Source organism: Chiloscyllium plagiosum, chromosome 18, assembly GCF_004010195.1.
Source record: "Chiloscyllium plagiosum isolate BGI_BamShark_2017 chromosome 18, ASM401019v2, whole genome shotgun sequence".
NCBI lineage: Eukaryota > Metazoa > Chordata > Chondrichthyes > Orectolobiformes > Hemiscylliidae > Chiloscyllium > Chiloscyllium plagiosum.
The window spans coordinates 21,964,338-21,978,715 of record NC_057727.1 but is presented as its reverse complement, the minus strand read 5'-3'; the positions used below and the strand labels follow the sequence as shown (position 1 = coordinate 21,978,715).

General features: G+C 41.7%; 1 protein-coding gene across 2 annotated transcripts in view; it reads left to right on the top strand.

Annotated features, from left to right (window-relative positions):
- LOC122558947 (protein shisa-5-like) overlaps window positions 1–14,378 on the top strand; it is a 74,524-nt gene that overhangs the window by 28,248 nt on the left and 31,898 nt on the right. Inside the window, exon 1 of one of the 2 annotated variants that reach the window (XM_043707922.1) lies at window positions 3,845–4,093. The exons of the other annotated variant lie outside the window; for it this stretch is intronic. Within the exon in view, the coding sequence (XP_043563857.1) occupies window positions 4,083–4,093 (11 nt within the window). The 5' untranslated portion in view covers window positions 3,845–4,082. Of the gene's footprint in view, window positions 1–3,844; window positions 4,094–14,378 lie in introns of those variants that run through there. 2 annotated transcript variants of the gene reach the window in all.

The following is a 14,378-nucleotide window of genomic DNA, read 5'->3' as shown; positions in this document are numbered from 1 at the left end:
GATTATTTCAAACTTCTAAGAATCATGAGACAGAGCAGGGTTGGGTGGAGGGAGAAAGAAAGTGAAACTGGAATTGAAGCTAAAGTTGAGACTTGAATCTATTGAATGGTGGAGAATGTGTGACAGTACCTCGGTTGTACTTTCCTTTACCATCTGCCATTGGGCAGAAGATACAAACATTTGAGAACACATATCAACAGATTTAAGAACAGCTTCTTCCTTGCTGTTACCAGACTTACGAATACATCTCTCATATATTAGAGTTGATCTTTCTCTGCACCTTCTCTGTAACTAAAAATCACACAACACCAGGTTATAGTCTGACAAGTTTATTTGGAAGCGGTAGCTTTCGAAGTGCTGCTCCTTCATCAGATGGTTGTGAAGAAGGGCCATAAGACACAGAATTTATAGCAAAAGATGACAGTGATACAAGACACATTGAACAAACCTAGATTGTTAATTCTTTCATCTTTTAGAATGGATTTGCTAGTTTTGGTTCTTTAATATGTAAATCGCAGAACAACTATTAAGTAACCTTCTCAAGATAATTGAAGGTTTTTTAACAAAAGATAATGTCTCCGCTCAGACGATGCCTTAAACATATGAGTCAAATCAATCTTGAGTCAGATTGGTTCTATTTTCAAAGTGGAATTTATAAATATTATATGGATCCACTGTCTGCATTGACTACTTGCAGGTTCTCCATTTTTGAGTAAAGTAGAATGTATCTGCAAATACATATTCACCCCATAAATATGGGTGTGAGCGAGTAGGAGAGAGAGACAGACAGAATGAGTGTGTGCATGTGAGTGCGCGTGAGAGAGTGTGTGTTTGCGTGTGTACAGGTTTGGCAAAGTGTGAGTGTGATGGGGCATAAGCCTGTGAGAGGGTGCATGCGTGGATGTATGTGTGGGAGGTGTATATCTGCTTATGAGAGAGAGAGAGCTTGTGTATGAGAGAGGGTCTGCATGAGTGTGTGAGAAAGAGTTTATAGTGCAGCGGGGTCACTTGTATTGTGACATGAACCAAAGGTCCCGGTTGAGGCCATCCCCATGGGTGCCAACCTTGGCTATCAGCCTCTGCTCAGCCACTCTACTTTGTTGCCTGTCCTGAAGTCCGCCTTGGAGTATGGTCACCCGAAGATCCAAGGTCGAATGTCCCTGACTGCTGAAGTGCTATAAATTCTGTCTTATGTCCCTACTTCACAAACACCTGATGAAAGAGCAGCACTTCAAAAGCTAGTGCTTCCAAATAAACCTGTTGGACTATAATCTGGTGTTGTGTGATTTATAACTTTGTCCACCCCAGTACAACACCACCTTCTTCAAATCACTTCTCTGTAGCTGTAATACTATATTGCATTCTGCTCTATTACCTGATGTACTGTACTTATGTGAGGTATGATTTGTCCAGTTAGCATGCAAAGCAATATTTTTCACTGTACCTCGGGACATGTGACAATAATAAATCAAATCCAATCAAAACCATATGATCTACTCTTGCTCTGTGTCCATGAGAGGCCTCCTGAGTTGAGAGGAGAAGCTTATTGTAGTAAAGAGAGTAGGTAACTGAGAAGGTGCCTCAATGTGGAGGCACACAACTTTTTTTTTAAAGCAACTAGAGTTATTCAGCCCCTCAAGCCCGTTCTGCTGTTCAAGGAGCTCATTTGGTGGCTGAGCTCCATATACCTGTCTTTGGCCCATACATCCTTACTACCTTGGCTAACAACAATTTATCTATCTCCTATTTAAAATTAACAACAGATCCTGTATCCACTGGTGGAATAGAGTTCTAAAATTTTACTACCTTTTACCTGTAGATCTGCTTCCTCAAATCACTCCTGGACAGTCTGGCCCTAAATTGAGTCTATGCCCCCTAGTTCTAGACCTTCCAACCAGTGGAAATAGTTTATCTTTATGTACGTGTCTTTTCCTGTTAATAACCTGAAGATTTCAGTCAGATCGCCCCTTAACTACCTAAATTCAAGAGAAAATAGGTTTAATTTGCATAATTTCACCTTGTAACTTAACTCCCAAGGTTCAGATGTCATTCTTGTAAATCTATATAGTAATCCCTCCAAGGCTCATGTATAAGGCGAGGGTCCAAGTGCTGGAAAATGGGATTGGAATAGTAATAGAGTCACAGAATCATACAGCACAGAAACAGATCCTTTGGTTCGACCATAATCCCAAACTAAACTAGTCCCACCTACCTGCGCTTGGTGTATATACATCCAAACATTTATTATTCATGAACTTCTTCAAATGGCTTTTAAATAGTCATGGAGATGTACAGTTGTAACTGAACTCATATCCACCTCTTCCTCACGAACCTCTCCCTGTGTAAATAACAATAGCTCCTCATCTTTTTTGAAATCTTTCTCCTCTTGCCTTATTAAGCTCCTTCATCTTGAAATTACCCACCTGCTATTCACCTTATCTATGACCCTCATGATTTTATAAACCTCTTTCAGGTCACCTCTTAATCTCCTACATAGCAGTGAAAAGCCTATCCAGCCTCTCCTTATAACTCAAACCTTCCATTCCTGGCAACATCTTGGTAAATCTCTTCTGAACCCTCTCCAGCTTAATAATATCCTTCCTACAACAGGGAGACCAGAACTGGACACAGTATTCCAGAAGAGCCCTGTATCTTCAATGCCCTGTATGACCTCAACATAATGTCCCAAGTCCAAATTCATAGGGCTGAGTAATGAAGTTTTATAGTTCTGAGGAAGGGTCCCTTGACCAGAACCATTAACTGATTTCTGTCCACAGGTGCTGCAAGACCTGTTCAGCTTTTCTGGCAATTTCTGCTTTTGTTTCTAATTTACAGCATCCACAGTTCTTGCAGTTTTTATTAAGTTATATAGGTGCTTTTGACCAAAGGGCTTTTCTTCTGTGCTGTGCACCTCTATGAGGTATAACGCAAGAAACTGCTTTCTGGCACGTCAGGATTATCTCTGGACTGGGTTCACAAGAGAACGCCTTCTCACGTTTAACAATAGAGCGGATCTGTGTTGTGTGGTTGGTTTTGTATTTGATGTCATGACAGCATAATGAATCATTATGATAGACTCTGTAGCTTTGAGGAATGCTGGTGCTGTCTGCCCATCCCTAAGGCTTGCATGGACATGTCTGGATGTGAACATTAGTATCCTGTGCCGATAGAAAGCAAATTGGATTAAGTTTCCGTTACCCACCAGTTGCACTGGGATGTGCCAGGCTCATTTGACCAGTTGCTTTGGCGGTTATTATTGAAACGATATTTTTGCGACAAAAAAAAAACAATGAATAGCCAGACAATAAAATGAGCTCATCGGTCCCTTTTTAATATTACATCTGACGTGGAAAATGAATCACTGAATGAAAGGCACCTTCTCCCATTCTCATTCCCTCTACACCTTCCGGCTCGAAGGAATGCTCCTATGTACTGTTGCTGTAGTTGGTAAAAGAGCAGAAACACGCCGGGAGTGTTTGCACAGTTCATTCAAAGTGATTATATTTTCTTCAAAAATTATTCGCCTAGAAGATAGATGCGTTACTCTCAGACTGTTCCACTGCAGCTTGGGAAACTCTTGCATGCTGAAAAAAGGAATTGGAAGATTTGTACACGACAGGACTTTTCATTCCTGCCTCTGAACTGAAGATTTTTTTAAACATCCCATATTTAGCTTTAGCAGGCGGTAAGGAGATGAAGTGGCACCTCAGAGCTGCTTGCGGCACGGTTCCAAGTCCCAAGCATTTTTTTTTGTGTGAAGACTGCTTGACTTTAACTGGCTGATACCCAAGTGTGATGCAGCCTAAGCGGGCGTGGCTGAACCTGGTTATTTATCTGCTGCCAACGTAGCAGTCTAGTTTGTGTCTCTGCTGCTTTCAATCTTGTTCATGCTTAACGACATCATGAATGCTCATTATCTTTAGGGCGTAGAGCCTGGATGATATTTTTTTTCCCCCTTCCCAGCAAGGAGCTGCTGGGTTTGAGTTACGGATGGTGCTACATTTTATCGAGTTCTGAGCATCTGCTGCACACACAAGATTTCGGATACCGTGCTTAGCTTCTTTTTTTGAATTTAATTCAAGATGAGTTTTAGGTAAGTTTTAACTTTGTCTGTTCCTTTGTGCCCTGGGTGTAATTTGCAGCAGTGTATCAAAAGTGATCTGATTTAAGATTAAGGTGGACAAGCGAAGGACGAAGAACAATGCATTGTGTGACTTCCTGCAGTAAAAGACGGCGTTTGTAGTGGCTGAACCTTTTTTATTTCAGGAAGTATGCTTGGAATCTGCACGTGTTAACACTTTTTGTTTACTCCCTAATTGGGGGTTTCTCAATTTTCAACGCTTTGGGTGGAGCTCTCAGTGGTTAGGTTAGATTAGATGAACTTTATACCCACCCACAGCCTCCATAACAACACATTTACGTATGGACGTAAGAGAAGTAAAATTCATTGTCCCTTCCCTCTGGGATTCAAAGAGCAACATTGAAGGGGAACAGTCCTGTCTACTGTTTTTGCATCCCTAGTTTCCATTTCTGCTGTTCACTGGTTTTGCTGAGGGAGAGTGAGACTAGGAGCAGCTGGCAAACAGTCCCCTGTAGGGATCAGTATAGAGTCATATTCGGTGCTTGTCAATGGGAAAAGTGGTTCTTACTGAACTACATAGTGGGTAGGCCCTGACTGAGGCCAAATTTAGTGATGGGTGGAGGTTGGCAAGGCCCACTATAATTTTCTCCTGTCCCTTCAGAGCTAGGGTACCAAAGTGTCACTGTTTTGCCACAGGCCATTTGCCCACCAAAACTAAGGAGATAAGATTCTGGCTATCATTCAAGTAAGCTGTTGAACCAAACTTTTATGTTTTGCCAGTTCTACTGATGAAGTAGATAATGAGACCAGGATGGGTATTTTGTTTATTGGCCCATAATTCTTCCACAAACCAGGGTCACTAAAGCCAGACTAACTAGTTATTTTTTTGTGTGGGACAGTATGGGCAATTTAAAAATGATTCTTCATTGATCTTAGATTATTCTGAAAGGTATAATTTGTTATGCAAGTGTAATTTCATTCTTTATTAATTCGTTAGAGTAAGAAGGTCATTGCCAGTTATAGTTCTGCACATTATCTGGGATAATGCTGAGGACTGGATTATAGTGGTCTCCTCAAACTTTTCTGAATTTTTTTAGGCATTGGAGAGGAATTTTCCAGAGTTTTCCAATTAGGTGGTAATTTCTGTTTCTTCCATGAGATTGTTTTTATCATCAGGGTAACTGATAGACCTGGTGGTTCAGTGATTAACACTGCTGCCTCACAAACCAGGGACCTGGGTTCGATTACAGCCTCAGGCAACTGTCTGTGTGGAGTTCGCTCGTTCTCCACTTTCCTCTGGGTAATCCAGTTTCCCCCCACAATCCAGAGATATGCAGGTTAGGTGAATTGGCCATTCTAAATTGCCCATAATGTTCAGGGATGTGTGGATTAGGTGCATTAGTCAGGAGTAATAGGATAGGTGAATGGGTCTGGGTCAGTAACTCTTAGGAGGGTCACTTAGGTGGACTTGTTGGGTCAAAGAGCCTGTTTCTACACTGAAGGGATTCTATGACATGTTTGTATCTAACGTATTTAGGAGGTATATGATGGGCTTATTCTGTCATTTTTTTTTCAATTTATATATTATTAATTAATGTTAAGAATCCTTTCAACTTTAAAAATTTGTATGTTGCTAATTTTGTGCAGTATTCTCATGCATCATTTCTGGAGCCAAAACAAAGATCAAATAAGAGTGATTACTGGCTGTTGTACTGCTAATGTTAGTTTCTCTTCCCACTACACAGGGATGGGATGTGAATTTAGATAGTTTTACTGGGAAGAAATTTAGTGGGCTGATGTGTTTAACTATATCCATGAATATAAATGACCCCCACCTGCCAATGGCCATGGTAATGTGGTCCTTTTAACAACTTGGCTACACAAGTCATCTTTTTGAAGAAGCATCTTCTAACTCATTACACACTTCAAATATCGGAGTCATAGAATCATACAGCAGGGAAACAGACCCTTCGGTCCAACCAGTCCAGGCTGACCCGACATCCCAAACTAAACTAGTCCCACCTGCCCGTGCTTGGCCCATATCCCTCCAAAACACTCTTAATTCAAGTACTTTGTCCAAGTGTCTTTGAAATGTTGTAACTGTACCCGCAACCACCACTTCCTCTAGAAATTCATTCCACACACGAACCACTTTGTGTAACAAAAAAAACAATTGCCCCAAGTTTTTTAATCTGTCTCTTCTCTGCTTAAAAATGTGCTCCCTAATCTGGAAATTGTCCACTCTAATGAACAGATACCTGATATTCACCTTATCTATACCCTTCATGATTTTATAATCCTCTATAAGGTGGCACAGTAGCTCAGTGGTTAGCACTGCTTCCTCATGGCACCAGGAACCTGTGTTGGATTCCAGCCTCTGATGACTGTCTGTGTGGAGTTTGCACATTCTCCCTGTGTCTGCATGGGTATCCTCAGGGTATGCCAGTTTCCTCCTGCAATCCAAAGTTTGTGGGTTAGGTGAATTGGCTGTGCTAAATTGCCCATAGTGTTCAGGGATGTGGAGGTTAGCTGCATTAGTCAGGGGTCGATAGAGGATAATAAGGTAAGGGAATGGGTCTGGGGTGGGTTACTCTTGGGTCGGTGTGGACTTGGTGGGCCAACGGGCCTGTTTCCAAACTGTAGGGATTCTATGAACCCCTAGACGTCCTATGCTCCAGTGAAAAAAGAAGTTCCAGCCTCTACTTATTAATTCAAACTTTCCATTCCTGATAACATCCTTGTAAATCTTTTCTGATCTCTCTCCGGCTTAACACCCCACCTGTAGCAGGGTGACCAGAATTGGACACCATACTCCAGGAGAGGCCTCGCCAACATCCTGTACAGCCTCAAACTGGCTTCCTAACTCCTATGCTGAAAGGTCTGAGCAATGAAGGCAAGTGTGTTAAATGCCTTCTTAACCACCCTGTCTACATGTAAAGCAAACTTCAAAGAATTATGTACCCAAACTCCTTGGTCTCTTTCCTACAACACTACCCAGGGCCCTACCATTGATTGTATAGTCCTGCCCTTGTTTGTTTTACCAAAATGCAATACCTCTCAGATATCTAGATTAAACTCCATCTGTCACGCCTCAACCCATTGGTCCAGCTGATTAAGATATTTTTGTAAGCTTGGATAACATTCTTTAGTTTCTCTCGAGGTTAGGGTATGGTTGCACCCTAACATTCTCAATGGTCAATGTTAGTCAATAGAGGCATATCAGTCTTTAAGTCTTTAAATGTTAATGCTGCACCACAAACAAATTGCTGGAGAGCTCAGTAAGCCAGCAGAGTTCTCCCCCACACCAAAAATAAAAATCTTGACTGTGAAAATGTTTTTGAGACCCATATTTTTCAGTAGGGATAAAACAGGAGGTAGTACTTCTTCAGGGAAAACCAGGAAACCTTGGAGTCTGTCACCCTTTGAGGTCTGTTTATCCTTTGATTTGGGAAATTGTGAGGCAATAGGAATCTAAAGTGAAACAGTCACCACAAGCATTATTAAAGAGAATGACATGAAAGAAAAGAGAGATTTTTTAAAAAAAGTTGAGGGGGGGTTGATTGGTCTAATGATTGAAACGTGTTGAATAAGCAAAGCTTGTGTAACATTTGTAGACCACTGACTTTAGATGGTAATCCTTGTTGCCATTGAATTTTAACTGGTAGTTTTTTCAGATTACAGTGTGCCTTTTGTGTCTGTCTTCCCCTAATCCACATAAAAGGCTTCACTAAAGCCAGGGTATTGATTATTTTGTTAAAAATTTGTTGATGCTCCAGTAAATCTCTCTGCTGTGTTTGGATACTTCTAAGCCATATTTTGGCTACTGTGTTGGAAGCTGAAACTGGGAATTTTTCCAAATTGTTGGACCATCTGAGTAAAAGCCTACACTTGCCACTCCTCCAGGGAAGTGGCTGTGGAGTAGAGTCGGGCAGAGCAACCTCTGGAGGCAGAACAGAGATGGGTGATCTCCAAGGTGAGAAGGCCCTTTTCCAGTCTCTAGGACCTCATCTTGGTTGTTTTACTAACTGTTCAGACCATCCACAATCCTCTTAGCACACATTCCCTCCTTGCCAGCCATTCTCCAACCACTCCTAATAGCCTCTCACAGACTACATCTCGACTTGGTAACCACTCACCAGTAGTCACCACGGTTGGACATCTGGAGCTACGTGGAGCTAGAAAAGAAACTGAGCAACACAGCCTGTTCTCTCATACACAGTAATGGTTTTACAACCAACTCCCATTTAGAACAAAGAAACTTTACAGCCCAGGAGAGCATTCGGCCCTCCAAGCCTGAGCCGATCCAAATGTACTGTCTAAACCTGTTCCTGAGCATCAGTATCCCTCTACTCCCCACCTACTCATGCATTTATCCAGACGCATCTTCAATGAATCTACCATGTCTGCCTCTACCACCTCTGCTGGCAACGCATTCCAAACGCCCACCACTGTCTGTGTGAAGTATTTGCCGCGTGTATCCCCCTTAAATTTTCCACCTCTCACCTTGAAAGCGTGACCTCTAGTTATTGAATCCTTCACCCTGGGAAAAAGTTTGCTTCTATCCACCCTGTCTATACCCTTCATGATTTTATAAATCTCAATCAGGTCCCCCTTCAATCTCCTTTTTTCTAATAAAAATAAACCTAACCTCCTCAACCTTTCTTCATAGCTAGCACCTTCCATCCTCGCAAACCATCTCTGCACCCTCTTCAAAGCATCCACATCCTTTTGGTAATGTGGTGACCAGAACTGTACACAATATTCTAAATGCGGCCGAACCAATGTCTTGTACAAGGTTAAAATGACTTGCCAGCTCTTATACTCAATACCCCATCTAATGAAGGCAAGCATACTATATGCCTTCTTGACCACTCTATCCACCTGTGCAGCAACCTTCAGGGTACAATAGACCTGCACTCCCAGATCTCTCTGCCCATCAACCTTTCCAAAGGCTCTTCCAATCATTTATAATTCGCTCTAGAATTAGACTTGCCTAAACCTCACATTTGTCTGGATTGAAATCCATCTGCCACTTTTCCGCCCAACTCTCCAGTCTATCTATATCCTCCTGTATTCTCTGACAGTCCCTTATGCTTTCTGCTACTCCACCAATCTGTGTGTCATCTGCAAACTTGCTGATCATACCAACAGCACCCTCTTCTAGATCATTTATGTACATTACAAACAGCAGTGGCCCCAACACTGACCCCTGTGGAACACCACTGGTCACCTTTCTCCATTTCGAGAAACTCCCTTCAACTACTACTCTGTCTCCTGTTGCTCAACCAGTTCTTTATCCATCTAGCTATAACACCCTGCACACCATATGACTTCTCTTTCTCCATTAGTCTACCATGGGGAACCTTGTCAAACCCCATTACTAAAGTACATGTATATGACATCAACAGCCCTTCCTTCATCTATCAACTTGGTCACTTCCTTGAAGAATTCTATTACGTTGGTAAGGTTCGATCTCCCCCGCACAAAACCATGTTGCCTATCACTGCTAAGCCCATTCTTTTCTAAATATAAATAGATCCTATCCCTCAGTACCCTCTCCAGCAACTTTCCCACCACTGATGTCAGGCTCACTGATCTGTATTTACCCAGAATGTCACTACTACCCTTCTTGTACAGGGGAACAACATGAGAACCCTCCAGTCCTCCGGCACTTCACCTGTACTTGTAGCATCTATTCAAACCTTTTTGTTCACAAGTGGTTAATCCTGCTCGAAAACAAACCAGCTTCTACTCAGATACTCAGATGAGGTAATTGTTTATTAGACTCCCCTTAAATTAGGTAAAAGTGAGGACTGCAGATGCTGGAAACCAGAGTCTAGATTAGAGTGGTGCTGGAAAAGCACAGCAGGTCAGGCAGTATCCGAGGAGCTGGAAAATCAACGTTTTGGGGGAAAAGCCCTTCACCAGCCCTTCCTGTTGATGTCATATACATGGACTTTAGTAATGGGGTTTGATAAGGTTCCCCACGGTAGACTAATGGAGAAAGTGAAGTCATATGGTGTGCAGGGTGTTCTAGTTAAGTGGATAAAGAATTGGTTGAGCAACAGGAGACAGAGAATAGTAGTTGAAGGGAATTTCTCGAAATGGAGAAAGGTGACCAGCACCACTCCAATATAGACTCTCCTTTAAATTGTCGAACTGTGAATTCCAAACCCCTTTCGAGTTAATTGTAAAGAAATGCTGGCCTCCCGGCCTGCTGTCTCTCTGCAGGCCACAGCTGTTGCTCTACCCCCCAGTGACCCTGCTTCTGCCTCAGCACCTGGCCTTCTCCAACCAGCATGATTTCCAGGGAGAGGTCCTAGAGCTGGGTGGGTGTTCCTGGGGGCTATGGCTGGAGTTATGCCCACTTCCTCCATTCGTCTCTTCAAACACCCTTTGTTTTGCACCCCACCTCTCCCAACAACTCCTGTGACTCCTCAGTGCTGTCAATGTTGAAGAAGGAATCATCCACCTTCGGGTTCAGGTTCTTGAATGGCTGCCAATGTGCATGCACGAATGGGACCAGTGATGTTATCTGCCCATAATGCAGTGTCCCAGGTGTTCTTGCTGGGCTGTGTGCCCAATGTATGCCCTCAGTGATCTACGTGGGGGTGGTATTCACTATAAACAAGACCATTTGAAGTTACATGACTTGATGCTATTTGCTTTCTAACCTGCAGCAGATGGCCTGTCAATCAAAGATTAATAGAAGTCTTTTTTAAACAGCATTACTTTTCTTTTCAGTTTTAAAAACCTGGAGATATAAACTAAACAGGATCTTTGACACTGTCATGATGCCATATCTGTCCTTCAAAAATGTTTACCTTGATTTCAACCATTTGTGACTCCCATATGGCAGGTTGTTATCCTTCAACCTCTCATCTCCTACTAGAAAGAACTAGATCTGTCAGAAATCCAGGTGATTTCCATCTCTCAGCCCTTTGCATCAATTATAAAGAACTGCAAGGAGTTGTTAATTCCATAAAAACCCAAACCACATGATAGTGTTATGAGACCAAGAGAAAGTGCAGACTCCCCTTACCCAGTACAGTAAATAGAGAACATTTAATTACAGTAACATTGACTCCTCTGTGAATACAAATGATTTTTTTTACTGGAGACTAGACCAGGATATGAAACAAAAGGCAGAGTTTGCCAAATAAAGAAAGACACTATATAAAGACACTATTGTTATTATTTAAGGATGTTGGGAACAGTATGCTATTGATGTAGCCTCCTTCCCTAAACCCAAGTTAGCATATATTTTTAACAAATAGCTTTAGGACAGAAGAGGAGGAGGAGGAGTAAATGATCCAGCCCCTGCTTCACCATTTGGTACGATCATGGCTGATCTCATCTCAGCTTCAACTCAACTTTCCTGTCAGTTCTCCATAATCATTCAACTCCATTACTAATTAACTAACTCGAAAAGCATTTCTGAATAAATAGTAATGTAATTATAGATTTTAAAAATGTTTCTGAGGGATTGTAAGTACTTTTCTTGGGACAGCTTTGAAGGCAATCCATGTAATTTGCTTTACTTTTCTTCCACTTGTAGTAGTCTTAGTGTTTAAGTCTCAGAACATGCGTTCCTATGCAACTATGGGAGTTTGATTTATGCACTGAATCTCTCCATTGGACTTGACAAAGAAAATGCTGAGAGGCTGTTTTCCCTTTATAGACAATCTAGAACTAGGAGTTATGGATGGGAAAAATGTTCAGCAATGTTTCTAGTGGAGCCACAGGCCAGTGTTGATTCCAGGGGCAGGCAATGCTGTATAGCTGTGAGGGGCGGTCTTATCTGAGAAGTTGTCAGCCTCACTACACAGCCCAGTCCATCACACGAGCCAATCTTCCATCCATTGACTCCATCTATACTTGCTGCCTCAGGAGAGCAGCGAACATAATCAAACTCCCCTCCCGCCCTGGTTATAGTCTCTTCCAACCTCTTCCTTTGGGCAGAAGGTACAAAAGCTTAAGCACATGTACCAACGGATTCAAGAACAGCATCTTTCCCACAATCTGACTTCTGAATGGACTTCTGAATTTTGAAATTGAGATGTTGATCTTGCTCTTTGTGCACCTTCTCTGCAGCCATAACCTTGTACTCCTCACCCTGTTCTATTACCCGAATGCACTATGTATGATATGATCTGCCTGTACTACACACAAAACAAAACCTTTCACTGTACCTAGGCATGTGTGACAAGAATAAATCCAATCAAATCAAAAGCTCTAGAGAATTGAGGCAAGTCAGACTTGGGCACAGATGTTTCTCCCCATTATCTCAGGGTATGGGGTTGGCCGTTTAAGGCTGAGATGTGCATAAATTTCTTCACTTGGTTGTTAATCTTTGGCATTCTCTACTCTGAGAGCTACGTCATGAGTATATTTGAGATAACGGCAAGATTTTTTTGAGTATCAATGGAATCAGGGTTTGAATGGAAAATTAGAGTTAATACAGAATTCTGCCAATTTCTTTTTTAACTGTGAAAGAGATTTAAGGGGAAATTCAGCTGCTCTTACTCCTTTTTCTTTTTTTCTATTTCCCCTGCTATTTTATAGTAAAATCGCTGTTGTCCCAGAGCACCATAGGGCTGCTCTCTGAGAGATGACTAATGGTGGTTTAACCTGAGGGTCACCATGCTTCAGATGAGTGGAAGAGGTTGAGAGGTGGGGCCTTCATGATAACCTAAGCCGATTATGGGAATTGAATTTGTGCTATTGGCATCACTCGGCATAACAAATCAGCCATCCAACCAACTGAACTGACTCCTTGGTTACAAATATGGGACAAATTGTAGTCTTCGTATCATTAAATATGATAATTAGAGTGGGCTTCACTGTAGCTGCACTCTGTGAGAAGCTTAGGTTCAAGTTTCAGTATTACATGCTCAAGCTAAATTGCCCTTTTTTTGTCCTTCCAACTTCCCTTTGTGTGCATGACCTGTTTCTTACTTGGTGTGGTCACATTTAAGATTGCCGTAGGGCCTTATACACACGTATCTTTAAAGGACATTGGGAAACAGAACACACACAATTCAATTTCCACTTGGCTGTGTATTCCACAGTAATCATTAGTACTGAGGTATTCCTGTATTGTGAAAGGTACTGTCTTTCAGATGAGATGATGTTGTCAGTGTGTCGGGTTCCTCTCATTATCTCGGCTAATGATTTGCACCAAAAGAGTACTCATTTACGCACAAATTGCATTAAAGTGACTGGACACCAAAATGGAAAGATCTGTGGGCATTATAGGTGTGAAGGTGTAATATGCAAATATTTTCTATTATTTCTTAACTAAAGGAGTTCTCCAGATGCTTTGCATGTAAAGAATGTTTTACAATTGAGATTTGCTATTTATGCTTGAGGGAAGTTTTTTTTTATAAAAATGACTTGCATTTATATAATGGCTTCTGTGACCTTGGAAAATCCCAAAGTGCTTTGAAGCCACTGAAGTGCTTTTGAAGTGCAGTACATCTAATGCAGAATTAGGTTGAGATGAGTAGAAATAGCTGAGATAATGGAAGGTTTTCCCATTATGATCATTAAGAGAAATCCTATTAATGCATAGCTTAAGAATGATAGCAACAGATAAGTGTGATTTGGTTTTTAAAAAATGTTATTTCTTCACCATTATTAGTTTCTTTTGGCACAGAATGCACAACATATGCCTATAGATTGTGATAGATTGTGATAACCCTTTCAATTCTAAACTCTTTCGTTTATTATGAAGAAGAGCAAAAGTGTGAATGTAAGCTGAAGGCTTGGGTTCAGTCTCTCTCATGGGAACCTGGTTGCCAATATTCTGATGATTTCCAGGATGACATCATTTTATTGTTTCCCTGCGTGTTGATAAATGGACTGATAAATGTGGTTATGTTCTGCACCATCCAGTACCCACTTGTGTACCTGAGAGAGGCCTGTGAGCTCAGTTATTGATTCTATCGAATTCTTAAAATTCATTAATAGAATATGTTAATGTGCACTTTACTTGCTGGACCAGCATCTGTTGCTCACTCACAGTTGCTGTTGAGGTTGGTGGTGTTTTGATTTGTTGATGGGAAGGTTGTTTGAAGCAACAGAATGTGGTTGGGCCTGGGACACTACCCTGAGGAACTCCTGCAGAGATGTTGTGGACGTGAGATGACTGACCCCCAAACAACCACACCCATCTTCCTATGTGCCAGGTATGACTCCAGCCAGTGGAGCATACTCCTCTAATTCCCATTGACTCTAGATTTGTGAGGCCGCCTTGATGTCACACTTAGTCAAATGCAGCATTGATATCAAGTAC